The 13621-nt window shown below is 35.0% G+C and overlaps 2 protein-coding genes across 2 annotated transcripts; both read right to left on the reverse strand.

Moving 5' to 3' along the window:
* Nucleotides 1–5062: 5062 nt before the first annotated feature.
* Nucleotides 5063–7574, reverse strand: LOC131855936 (uncharacterized). Its single transcript, XM_059211368.1, has 2 exons — nucleotides 6063–7574; nucleotides 5063–5713 (listed from the first exon to the last, which is right to left on the reverse strand). Exons 1-2 carry the CDS (start codon nucleotides 7563–7565, stop codon nucleotides 5216–5218), a joined length of 2001 nt encoding a protein of 666 aa, XP_059067351.1. The 5' UTR covers nucleotides 7566–7574; the 3' UTR covers nucleotides 5063–5215.
* A 359-nt stretch (nucleotides 7575–7933) lies between these two features.
* LOC131077100 (disease resistance protein Roq1) lies at nucleotides 7934–10329 on the reverse strand. Its single transcript, XM_058014526.2, has 3 exons — nucleotides 9661–10329; nucleotides 8370–9537; nucleotides 7934–8269 (listed from the first exon to the last, which is right to left on the reverse strand). Exons 1-3 carry the CDS (start codon nucleotides 9858–9860, stop codon nucleotides 7934–7936), a joined length of 1704 nt encoding a protein of 567 aa, XP_057870509.2. The 5' UTR covers nucleotides 9861–10329.
* Between the last annotated feature and the right edge of the window lie 3292 nt (nucleotides 10330–13621).

Below are 13621 nucleotides of genomic sequence, written 5' to 3' on the forward strand. Positions count from 1 at the left end.
AAAAGCAGGATAAAACGTACAGTGTAAATATGTTGATAATAATTTTATGCAACTAAACAAACAGATAACAATAAATTAAAGATGGTAATGGATAACAAAATAATGTAAATCATAATACAAGAATTTATGTGGAGAAAAAACTCCATCATAAAGAGACCCAAACTTGTATTAATCTTTCAAAAAAGTTACATCAATACATCTTTGTGAATAAGATCTATTTCCTTTGACTCAAGCACTAAATAAATAGGCATGAGAGAAACCATAAATCACAAATGGTTTTGAAAACCACTTAGGCACAAATCACAAAGAAAACAGAAAGCTTCCTCTTTCAACTTATGTTTTTATCTGCCTTTTGAAAGATCTTCCTTATCTTAGCAAGCTTTCATTTATTTTTCCCCTTTTTCATGCTTTTACTATTTTGACAATTAAAAAACATCTTTGCAAATTGTCACAATTGCATTTAACAACTTTTATGACAACTAAAAGATAATTACAATTTTCCAATTAATTATTTAATTCAAGAATAAAAATAGCAAGGTTGAGACATTTCTCAACATTCTCTCACTTGTCGAACACCTTGCATAAAGCATAAAGGGAAACTGAACAAATCAAGCTTCAAAGGAGATGAGGCCCATGGCATTTCTGCACCAGCTAATTTTTTTTGTGCTCATTGGTTTAGTAAGAGAATCTGCAACATTCACTAAAGTGTCTACTTTTTGTAACATGACTCTACCACCCTCAACCATTTCCTGAACAAAGTGATATTGAACATCTATGTGCTTTCTACGAGCATGATACATTGGGTTTTTAGCCAAACAGATGGCACTCTGACTGTCACAACTGGTTCTTACTTGTTTACATTGAAAGCCAATACCTAAACACAATCTTTCTAACCACACTGCCTCTTTACAAGAATGTGTTGTAGCCATGTACTTTTCTTCTATAGTGAACAATGCAACACTAGGTTGTCTTTTGCTCATCCAACTAACGGCTCCTCCAAACAAAGTAAAAATATAGCCACTTGTTGATCTTCTACAATCGAGATCACCAACCAAATCTAAATCAACAAAGTCTTGCAAGTCAATCACCCTACTCGTATCATTAGATCCATGATAACAAATGCAATGATTAGAAGTCCCTCGTAAATATTTGAAAACCCTTTTCACATAAGTCCAATGTTCTTTACCAGGATTTGTCATAAATATACTAAAAACTCCCACTACTTGGGCAATATCTGGTCTTGTACAAACCATAGAATACATAAGGCTTCCTATAGCACTAGCATATGGAACTTTACACATCTCTTCAAGTTCATCATTAGTTTTAGGACATTGCTCTAGAGATAGATTAGTGCCAGCTACAAAGGGAATATCGTTTGGTTTATAATCATGCATGGAAAAATGCTACAAAATAGTGTTAACATACTTCTTTTGACTTAACCCTAGTTTTATGTTAACCCAATCCCTGTTGATTTCCATACCCAATATATATTTTATAGCCCCTAAATCTTCCATATCAAATGCACCAAATAATTGAATCCTAAATTCCCTAATCATTCCCTTATCTTTTCCAATAAATAACATATCATCAACATAAAGGACAATGACTAGTAATTAATCATTAATTAATTTGAAATAAACACAATGATCTTCTTCTAACAAAGTCATTATTCAATACAAAAGCATCGAATTTTTGATGCCACATTCTTGGTGACTGCTTCAAACCATGCAAAGTTCTGTTTAACCTGTAAACCAAGTGTTCTTGTCCCTTCACAATAAAATTATCAGGCTATTTCATAAATATTTCATCATCAAGATCCTCATGTAAGAAAGTTGTTTTAACATCCATTTGCTCTACTTCTAAATCAAAAGTAGTTGCAATAGATAAAAGAAACCTAATGGAAGTTAGTTTAGCTACAGGAGAAAATATCTCGCCAAAATCCACTCCCTCAACCTGTGAGTAACCTTTTGCCACTAACCGAGCCTTGTACCGTTCCGACTTACCATCTACTCTAAATTTCTTTTTAAATACCCATTTGCATCCAATGGCTTTTCTTTCTTTAGGCAACTCAACTAAATCTCATGTGTCACATTTTTTCAAAGCCTTTATTTCATCTTCTATTGCCTCTAACCAAGACTCATGCTCATCTAAAGATAAGACCTCTTTCATAGATCTAGATTCATTGTCAATACAATATAAAGCAAAAACACAACAAAAATCAGATGAACTATATCCATACCTATCAATGGGCTTACGTTGTCTTGTGGATCTTCTTTGAGGTGTAACAAGATGCTATGGTTGTTCATCTTCAGAATTTTCTTTTAATCCTTCTTCTTCACCTTCATCTTCATCAAGTTGTTCTACATGTGCATCTTCTTGAGATTGTTCTACCTATGTATCTTTATGTGGCTCAACCTTAATATCAAAATGCACTATTTTGTTAGGCTTCACCAGAGGCTATTCATCATTTTTAAATTCCTTTAGCTCCCTGAAAATTGCATCTTTAGAATATACCATTTTTATTGTTATAGGATCTCAAAGCTTATAACCCTTAATGTTTTCAACATAACCCACAAAAATACACTTGTTAGATTTGAAATCAAGCTTACAACATTTTTCTTTAAGAACATGAACATATGCCTCACTGCCAAAAACTCTAAAATGAGAAACTGATGGATGTTTACTTGTCCATACCTCAAAGGGAGTTTTATCAACAAGAATAGAAGTAGGTGATCTATTAACTAGATAACAAGTAGTGTGAACAACTTCAACCCAAAAACATTGTTCAAGATTTGTACTACTCAACATGCTTCTAGCTCTATCCATTAAAGTCTTATTCATCCTCTCTGCCACTCCATTTTGTTTTGGGGTATATGGTGTTGTTTTCTACCTAACAATTTTGTGCATGCTTACAATAGTCATCAAAAGCCTTAGAGCAAAACTCACCACCATTATATGTTCTTAAAACCTTTACTTTTTTATCTATCCGTTTTTCAACAAGTGTTTTAAATTCTTTAAATTTAGAAAAAACAACAAATTTTTCCTTCAAAAAGTAAATCCATAAATATCTTGAATAATCATCAATAAAGGTTCAACATAGTACCAAGACTTTCCAATAGATGGTACATCCACAGGACCAAAAACATCGCTATGAATTACCTACAAAACTTGTTTAGCTAGTATTTTCAAATTTAAAGGATACTCTATATTGCTTTCCATACACACAATGTTCATAGAAATCAAAATCAGCAAAGTACCCAGATAAACCATCAACCATCTTTTTTATTTATGAGGGTTTTGAGGCCCTTTTCACCGATATGGCCCATCCTATGGTGGCATAGCTTACATGATACGGAGTTATCAATTACATTAATAGAGTTACAAAAAGTAGAAGCATCAAGTCTAAATAGGGTGCCACACCTATTACCCTTAGCTAAAATCAAATTCTCTCTACTTAACTTGCAACCACTCTTTTCTAAAGTGACATGCACTCTTGAATCATTCGTTTTAGATATAGAAATTAAGTTTCTAGCTAAACCAGGAATGTGCAATACATCTTTCAGGGTTTTAACACTTCCATCATTGAAAATCAATTTTACCTCCCCTCGACCTAAAATTTTTTGTGTGCTATTATCTCCAAGGAAAAAATCCCCACCAAGCTGAATATGCTAAAAACCACTCCTTGTGAGAATTCATGTGGTGCGATGCACCTAAATCTACTAGCTAAGAGTCATTATATGTCATAATAGCATAAATAATAAAAGCATCAACAACTTTATCAACAAAAGATTTATCAATAGAGGAATCATCATTAATTTTATTTTTATTTTTATTTTTACATTCCTTCTTGAGATGCCCCTGCTTACCATAGTTCCAACACCCCATTCTACTCTTATTAGGTGATTTAGACCTTCCCTTGGACTTAGAATGATCCTTAGACTTGTCTTTTTCACCTTTCTTCTTGTCCTTACCTTTCTCTTTAGTTCTACCTCATACATGCAATTTGCATCTTTAGACCCTTTTGAAGTCTTTCTCCTCATTTCCTCTAAAAGTAGAGTGGCAACAAAGGCATCCAACTTCAGATCATCTGAAAAAGAACCACTAATTGCAAAAATAAGATTATCCCAAGATTCAGGAAGTGAACATAATAACATCATACATTTATCCTCATCCTCTATCTTTACATTAATTGACTCAAGATTAGATTAAACGAATTCAAGTGTTCTGCAATCAAGTCTCCATCATTCATTTTAAGAGAATATAACTTTCTTTTCAGAAATAACTTGTTAATGAGACTCTTAATTTGGTAAATCTCTCCTATTCTATTCCATAATCTATGTGCAATAGTCTCACTTGAAATATTCAATAGAACAGAATCAAATAAACACAAATGAATAATGCCACAAGCCTTTTTATCGAATTTCTTCCAATCATCATCTGAAATACTATCTGGTTTCTCCTCTTTATTAACAACAATCCATTGATCTCTTTCTTCCAAGAGATCCTCCATCTTTAGCTTCCAAAGCTCATATCTAGAGCCGTTGAACTTTTCAATATCCAATCGAGATGAGCTAGTCATGATTTCTTATTGCACTGAATCTGAAGCTAGAAGAAAAATAGCAAAACACCCAATCAAACATTCCAAGAAAGACATCCCCTTCTCAAATTAAGCCAACTTGACTCTGATACCAAATGTTGAAAAATAGGATAAAACATACAATGTAAATATGCAAATAATTTTATGCAACCAAACAAACAGATAACAATAAATTAGAGATGTTAATGGATAACAAAATAATGCAAACCATAACACAAGAATTTATGTGGAGAAACCCTTTTGGGAAAAAACTCCACTACAAAGAGACCCACGACTTGTATTAATCTTCAAAAGAGTTACATCAATACAACTTCTCTCTAAATTTCTGCAGCACTTCTTTACTTCTGTGAATAACATCTATTTCCTTCAACTGAAACACCAAATAAGCATGAGAGAAACCATAAATCACAAATGGTTTCGAAAACCACTTTGACACAAATCACAAAGAAAACAGAAAACTTCCTCTTTCAACATGAATTTTCCCCTTTTTCCATGCTTTTACTATTTTGACAATTAAAAAGCATACAAATCGTCACAATTGCATTTAGAAACTTTCATAAAACCCTCCCATAATCTCATGGTGATAATCTTCTTACACAGGTCTTCTACATACTTGCCCTATTGTTTCTGGTATAGCTTATTAACAATTGTATGTAGTACAGGCTGAATTATCCGCTCTTCACCTTTGTTTACGACCACCTTATATGCTTTCTTCATTATTCCATGCTTCACCAGAACATCTTCAAATTGACGATGATCATTGAAACAGTTCATTTTATGTTGATCAGTCATTACCATGGTAATTATACAATCTCCTTGTTGCACGTTGCATGGCCACAAATGATTGCAATAACAGTCTTCGAGGGATTTATTTATCATCTTGATTTGGGTACAACCATTAATCATAACCAAAGCGCATACGATGACTGTATTCAATTCCCATATTGATTCGTGTTCATCGCTGCCCTGAGTTCTAATTTCTTCCTGTTCATCTCTGCCCTGAGTATTGATTTCTGCAATGACTGAATCAGCATCAGAAAAGAGATGCGGGCTTAAAGTTGAGTAGGCTTCATCTGCTGCTTTTCCAATAAATATGAGGACTTCTGACGGGACCCGCTGCAATCAAGGAATGGAAGAAAAAGCTTCATTTATACAGGTGTAAAACATTATTTATAAAAAAAAAGAGAAACAAGAGAAGCAAAAAAAAATGAGAAACAAGAGAAGCAAGAAGATCTTGTATTGTTCTAGATTAAATTGTATTAACTTTTTTATCAATTTTTTGGATTGTATGTTTCATAATCTCTTTGATGGATCATAAAATATGATAGAGGATTCATCATAATAGAAAAAATATACAGTTTAATCCTAAAACCCAAAAATCTAAAAATTTAAGAAAAAACAATGTAAAAATTTTGGGGAAAGGAAAAATGTGGCTGATTGTTAAAAGAAGTCGTCGAGTCAGTACCTTCAACATGGGAATGCAGTTCTGTATTGCTACATTGCTGCAATATGAAAGTCCCATACTTTTCAAAGAATATAGCTCATGAATGCCTTGTATTGTCTGTAGCTTCTCACAACTCTGAATTGTAATCCACTGCAGGCAGCTCACTCGGGCAACACATGGCAACAGCCCAACCTCCGGACATTCACTGTCATCACAAATCGCTGCCACAAATTCCAGTTGTCTGCAGCTCTCTAATCTGAGTTCCACAAGTGTTATAGGCAAAGTAATGCTATACAGCTTACCACAGTTGACAATGGTAATCTCCTTAAGCAATGTTAGACGTGCAAAACAGGGCAGCTCTTCGAGCTCCGGACAATCTGATATGAACAACTCTGCCAGATCAAATTTACCTGTCACTCTTTTCAAATTTTTAAATTGGGACAAATGAAGACGATGGAGCTGTCTACATCCATCTATTGTAATCATCTCGAGGCAACTTGGACCTCGAAGAACTGGCAACTCCTTAAGCTCCGGACAGCCAGTAATGCTGATGTTTGATGTTTCAAGATTTTCAAGATTAAGCATTCCTGATATTGTTTTCAAATTTTCACAACCAGCCAATTCAAAATATGTCAGCTTCACATTATCATCAACTCTAATTCTCTTCAGACTGTTCAGATCTGCTAGACACAACCGCCCAATCACCGGACTTTCACAAATCTCCAACTCTACGAGCTTTGTGAGATGAGATATTGTTGACTTGATTTTACAATTACAAAGTATAATTTTTTCCAGATTTCTCGATTGGAGATCACTTAGTTCCTGGAGCTCTGGGCACTGACTAATATCCAGCTCCACTAGCTTTGTAAGATGAGATATTCCTGACACAATTTTTAGATGACTACAATCATGAAAGACACATTTTTCCAGGTTGCTCAATTTTAAAACACTTAACTGCTGGAGCGCTGGGCACTTACTTATGTTCAGTTCTAGTAGCTTTGTAAGATTAGAAATTCCTGACAAAATCTTCAGATGCCTACAATTATGAATTATAAATCTTTTCAGGTGGTTCAACTGTACAACACTTAACTCTTGAAGCTCTGGACATTGACAAATATTCAATTCTATCAGCTTCTTAAGATATGATATTCCTGACACGCATTGCAGAAGGCTGCAATTCTGAATTACAATTTTTTCCAGGCAGCTGAAATATACAACACTGAATTCCTGAAGCAGTGGGCATTGACTAATCTTCAGATCTACCAGCTTGCTTAGATCAGATGTTGCTGACAATCTCACGAGGCGTTTACAGTTTGTAACATCAAGAGATTTCAATGTCTCTACTCTTGTCAACTGTACTTCAAATAAGTTGTCCATGTCATAAAGCATGAAGGTATGAAGGTCGGGAAAATAATTTCCACAGATTAGGATTTTGGAGACACCTATATCCCTCATCTCTAGATTTTCGGTGCCTCTGAATGGGGCCTTAACGCTGCCAGACTTCTTTCTATCACTCAAATCCATTTTCAAACCTGGTTTGAAGTTGCGTATTAACAAGGACTTACAAGGAGTACCCTCTTCTGTACTACTGCAAATCAATTCCCCTTTTAAAATTTAAAGTCGAAAACCTTAAATTCAAAGAAGACAAATTCATTCTCAGGGATCCCAATAAAGACCAACCTTCTGTTTTCATATATTTAGAATCTAAGACTACCTTTTCCAGTTTATTTGATAATCCCAGTAAATCTGGAAATTCGTTCAAAAGGGTTTGATGAATGTGCAGCTCTTTCAATTGGGAAGGTGCCCGAAAATCAAAATAAATTTGTTATGAACTTACATCCAATGGCTAACAAGAGTCAGGAAATTATGATAACGTAATGTATTCTATCAATTTACCGATGAGATTTTTGTGGAGAACAAAATACCTGTACATTGCTCTGCCACAATGTTTCCAGAAGTAAGTTGCTGATTTTTAAACACTGCAAATTTTTAAGTGGAATCCATTGAGGAATGAATGGCTGTAAGATATTGAAATCCACTTTAAGCTGATTCTGATTCTGAAAACCCTGATACTCAAGCTGAAGCCACAACAAAGAAGTTGAACTCTCAGCACTAACATCTGATTCCCCTAGAAAGTATGTAATTTTAGAATCCATGGACCTGTCAAGAAAGGAATGGAAACATCTGTCTTTGGTTTGAGCGAGGATGTCTCTGAATCCTAATGATTCCTACAATCACAGACATGTGTTCTATTTAGAATTTAAATGATTCAGAATGTCACTCGACAGAAAACAGAAACTTGGTAGAGAATAAGAGAAAGACGCATACCAGATATTCAAGATCTTGACGACGCCAGAGGCGACGAGGATGACCCACTTCATTTGCCATTTCTCTTCCCAAGTCTCGCAGATGATCATGCATTCTCAATACAGGCCTATTGTGGCAGTCTAGTCTTTTCAAACCATGTTTAAAAGTCCAGCCTTCTTCTAGTTCTTCAACAAGACACTTATTCTTTAATGTCTCCACTGCATGTTGAGAGTTCCATCCCGAACCCTCCCATACTCTCATGGCAATAGTCTTTGATTTGTTGATGAAAAAGCATGCGATGTCCATGAAAATTTGTTTTGCCTCGAAGTCCAATGCATCAAAGCTTATTTTGAGACTTCGATGTATGTCTCGAGGCAGTGTCTTGCTAACCTTATTCAATTCTAATTTCCAATAACTCTGATCTCTGCCATAAAGGTGTCTACCTATAACCTGAAGAGACAGAGGTAAGTCTCCACATACATTTAAGAAGGCATCAACAAGTTTCTCGTAACCGCTAGCTGCATGGGGTTCACCGAAAGCGTGGCAACAGAACAGCTTTCTTGCATCATCTCTATGCATTCCTTTGAGATGATAAGTAGCTGTAATTCCAGAGTTTATAAGGATCCCTACATCACGGGTTGTAACAATTACAAGGCTATCAACTGACTTGTTCAGCATATCCATGATGAGTAGAGCATCTAACTGTTGCGCTTCATCAATATCATCTACAACAATTAGGAAACTCAGCTGCTTGCTCCTTCCTATGCAATCCTTGATATGAGTTATTCCTTCCTCTGTACACTGAAAATTTAGTCCGTCTTCCTGGAACAGATCTTTGAGGAGTTTCATTTGTAAAGAAGGAAAATTGTTATTTGCATAGGCTGCCCTCACATCGAACAGAAAACAGTCTCGACTATATTGTGAGCGCTTTCGGTTGAACATCTCCTTTGAAAGGGTTGTTTTCCCTACCCCACCCATTCCATAAATACCAACGATCTGAGAATTCCTTTCTCCTCCTCCATCCATCTCGCACTGCCTTTCAATATCATGTACAAGCTCATCAAGACAGTGCACTTGAAAATCTTCCACGAGCTTGGGAAGTCCCACTGGGTATTTAGCAACATGTAAAGATTTTGTCCTTTCCACTTCTTTTTGCACAGCTGATATTATGTCTTGGCAGTCACCGATCCTTTACAAGGGAAAAGTGGATTTTGATAAGGATGAACTTTGGCCAACTAAAATCAACAAATTTCATGCATAAAAACCCACAAAAATAGAATTCGTGATTACAGTACAAAGACAGAGATCTTACTTGAATTTGCTGACTACATAGCCTGTGATGAACGAAACAACATGGAGGGCTTTCTTCCATTCCTTCAGCTTCTCCAAGTATCTCTTCTTCTTTTCATATTTAGCGAATGCTTTGGCATACTTTCCCCTCTCTATGAAGCGAAGATCCGAAGGCTGAACACCGTAAAACACTGGAATAATCTTTGCTTTACTCTGTAACATGAGAACCAGTTCTGCCAAACACCATGGAGACTTTGCATATCCTTTCGAGAAGATAGCGATGTGAATAGAAGCAGAGTTGACAGCTTTCTCAATGGTTGAAGGAAATGAATGCCCAAGTTCTTTCTCTTCTGAATCAAGAAATACCTTAATTCTTCACTTAGAAAGAGACTTGTAAAGCTGAAGGGCTAGAGTTCTTTTGACATCAGGGCCTCTGTGATTGATGAACACATGAAACAATCTTGAAGATTCCTCGACTTTCCTCCTTATGCTGTCAGGTTCAATTCCAGAGAAAGCGTGGTGACTGTGATCCACATTTCTTTGGTGAGATGAGGATGAAGATGCCATTGATCGATGTTCATCTGCAACTTTTTGGTGAGATGAGGATGAAGATGCCATTGCAACTTTTGCTATCTTTTCTTCATCAATAGGTTGGACTTAACAGGAGTAATACGTACAGATTGGATTATATTAAAAACATGTAGATGTTGCTGACAAATTTGTTTCTTCCTCGAATGTTCCTAAAGTTCAAGATTGACAAAATATATTGGTCAGAAACATTTATTATGTAAAATCATTCATCATATGATGTTAAAGAATTCAATTTCATGTGGAAGCATAATGAAAAAACTTTATTTGATAGTTACGATTAAGAGAAAAGCTAAAATTTTAATTGAAGAGTCAAAATTTTATTTGAAAGTAGCTATTGAAGAAAAATCTAAAATTTTAATTGAATTCCAGTTTCATCAGAAGAAAGATTAAGAAAAGAATAGCACGTTATCATAAAATGTATAGTCTATGAAGATATTTGCATTCAATTTAAAAACAATTTGAAATGAACTATTGAAAAAAAATAAGATTTCACAAAATAATGAATTTCTTAATCAAAATTTATAATTAAAAAATTAACACCTAAAATAACTGTGTCACCTCATTCTTTAAACGTCATTAAAGTTCTTCCATTTTATTCATTTTGAAACGACGACAGGAATAGGTATAAGGCGGCACTGACAAAGAAGGTTGGATTAAACAATTTGTCAGAGCTTAAAAAATTTCAATTTTAATCTATACTTCTTTGAAGGAAAATAATTGCCAAACTTTTTAAGTACTGCAGTTCCCATCAAGGTGGGCAATTACAATGAAAAACAGGGGAAGGAAAAGCTTCGACAGCAAAAGGTAGAGTTAAATGGCTGCGCAGGTCCGACAAAAACAGGGAAAGACTGCTCTCCTCTTTAATATATTTTATTACAATTCTTGTAACTATTCTACACTTCATTTCCACACTGGGTCAAATCGAAATCATGTTTGTACAGCAAAGAGGATCAAAATTTAATATAAAATTGGGGTTTTACTATATTCTATCGTACATGGATGAATGGATGAATGAATTTTAATGATATTTAGCTGTCTAAAAAATTAAGAAAAACAAAAGTAATATATATATATATATATATTTTAATATCGGTTTTTTAATTTTGGCCTTTTTCTTATTGCAATCTTAAAATAGGTCTTTTTATCATGTTTTCACATGAGATTGAATTCTTTGACATAATATCTGTATTTGCTAATCTATTTTATCTATATGACAACCCTGAATTTATCTCACACCAACATTTTTATCTCATTATTGTTGGGACATTCTTGCCAATTAATGTCTCATTTGTCCATCAACTTGTTTTGCTTCTAATCTAAGTCTTCTTCTTACAATTTAACTCCTCCTCGACAACTAATTTGGGCTAGCAATGCTTATCCATGTTTTCAACCTTTTTTAAGTAACATAGCAAATGAATTATCACTAATGCCTCCATCGGGAATATTCTAGCCTTAGCTAAAAGGATCTCATAGGCGACAGTTGATTTCACTTTGAGAATACTAGTGATTAGATGTTTTTGAATTTTCTAATCGCTTCCCCTTGTAGTTTGACATGCTACTCCCTCAAACTTCACAACCATAGAGGACAATCGGTACGACCAACAAACCAAAAAGAGTTTTCTTGGTCCCATAACTCCACTTTCTTGCACCTCTACTAAAGACAATAACAAGCTCTCCATCCTAATTGATTTATTTGTGTCCTACATGTCTCCCAACTGGGCCTATTGTTTAAATCAATTACTAGGTATAGACACCCAATTCTGCCCACTTAATTTAGACTATTAATTAAACAAATAAAACATATTTGTTTAATTAATTCATCTTAACCCTTTATCCCTTCTCTCACATTTAAATAAATATTTATTTAAATTTCTAAAATCCCTCGCCCACTTGCATCTTCTAGGAAATGCAAGTTGCAAGTTAACCCTCCTCCTCATCATTTCTAAACCCCCTATCATTTGCCTAATCACCCTTTAATAATTTGTGCATTCCTAAACCAAAGGTTAACCGAAAACCCATCAACTCAAGCTTTTAATGGCTTCCTTCAAGTCTTCATGCATTTAAAACTGTGTCCCCCTCTCCTCACAAGCCTTCCCTTATTGACACTTGTCAACATGTGATTGGCTTGAAGGAGAGCACATGGATTGAGGATCAGTACTTCCTCAATCAATCCTAACCTTTCCTCTACCAATTCAATCTCAACCCTTCATTTGCTCATTTTGTCTATAAGTAGAACTCCCATTTTCATTATGAGGATAAGGTTTTCCATTGAAGATCAAGTTGTCCTTTGAGAATAAGGTTTTCCATTGTGAAGAAGGTTATGCTATTGAGGTTATCATTATTGACAGTTTAGCAAGCATTCTCATTGCTTCTTTGCGTAGCTTAGATCATTTACATCCATTTCCATATCATATTCAACCATTTCTCATCCTCCATTTGACATCCTTTTGTGCTAGTGCTCAAGTTGAGGGCATACTTCATGTAGTAACAAGATCATGGAGAAGAAAAGGACAAGGAAGAGTCATGGCAAAGGGAGCATCATGGGGAAGTATCATATTCATTTTGTTTATTTATTTCCTAACTAACTTCTTGTGCTAATCTTCTTTGGTAATGCTTTGAATGGACTTGTTTACATGTAATGCTTATGGTTGAAGGTTATTTACTTTAACATGATCTCATATGGATTTATACTAGTCTGATTTCTATTGCATTTCTCTAGGTTCTTGTAATCTTGGGTACTATCTCCAAATAACTTTCCTCAAAGGTTAAGTTAGTTTCCCGCTTCTTCTTTTTCAATGAACGGATCATGAATTTGGTCTTATTCGTGTTCATATGCATCCTGGCCTCTTGGCAAAATAGCTCTGAAGCCTTTAAATGTTCTCTCAACCCTCGGGCAAATTTTGTAATTGGGATAAATCATCCACATACAAAAGAAACTTCACCACGTAACCCACTAGTTGGGTACCCTCTCTAAGGGTGTTGTTTAACCATTCCTCCATCTTATCAATAAAATTAACCAAACAATGTGGGGAAAGAGGATACCCTTATTTGACTCCAATGTCATTACCAAAGCATTCATACATACCCTCTTTAGTTATGATTTTAACTCTAACCTATTTGGTGCAGGAGCATCTCATCAACAAGCTATTCATGATCCTAAGGATGAAGACTAGGATCATTAGGGTGTCTTAGTGTGTCTTGTGTTTCATGTATGCAAATAAACCCCACCATGTAAGCCCATGTCACCAATTAGGCAATTTGAGAAACCAATTGGGACAATGTGGTAAAAAGGGGTAGTAGATGGTTTAGATTTGTGTTTGATAGGTTTTAGACAGGTTTTATGTGTGTTTGGTTTGTCCATGTGTGTGTATCCCAACCTTAGAGAGTAAGAC

This window comes from Cryptomeria japonica, chromosome 9 (assembly GCF_030272615.1).
Source record: "Cryptomeria japonica chromosome 9, Sugi_1.0, whole genome shotgun sequence".
In the NCBI taxonomy this organism is placed as follows: domain Eukaryota; kingdom Viridiplantae; phylum Streptophyta; class Pinopsida; order Cupressales; family Cupressaceae; genus Cryptomeria; species Cryptomeria japonica.

Bases quoted from the DNA above. Each gene is read 5' to 3' on its own strand.
- LOC131077100 (XM_058014526.2), bottom strand. From the start codon at position 9,860: ATGTTACAGAGTAAAGCAAAGATTATTCCAGTGTTTTACGGTGTTCAG. The intron at 9,538-9,660 runs GTAAGATCTCTG...TCCCTTGTAAAG, and splicing joins TATGTAGTCAGCAAATTCAA to GATCGGTGACTGCCAAGACA. The intron at 8,270-8,369 runs GTATGCGTCTTT...CTGTGATTGTAG, and splicing joins GTCAAGATCTTGAATATCTG to GAATCATTAGGATTCAGAGA.
- LOC131855936 (XM_059211368.1), bottom strand. From the start codon at position 7,565: ATGGATTTGAGTGATAGAAAGAAGTCTGGCAGCGTTAAGGCCCCATTC. The intron at 5,714-6,062 runs GTACTGACTCGA...CCTTGATTGCAG, and splicing joins ACTGCATTCCCATGTTGAAG to CGGGTCCCGTCAGAAGTCCT.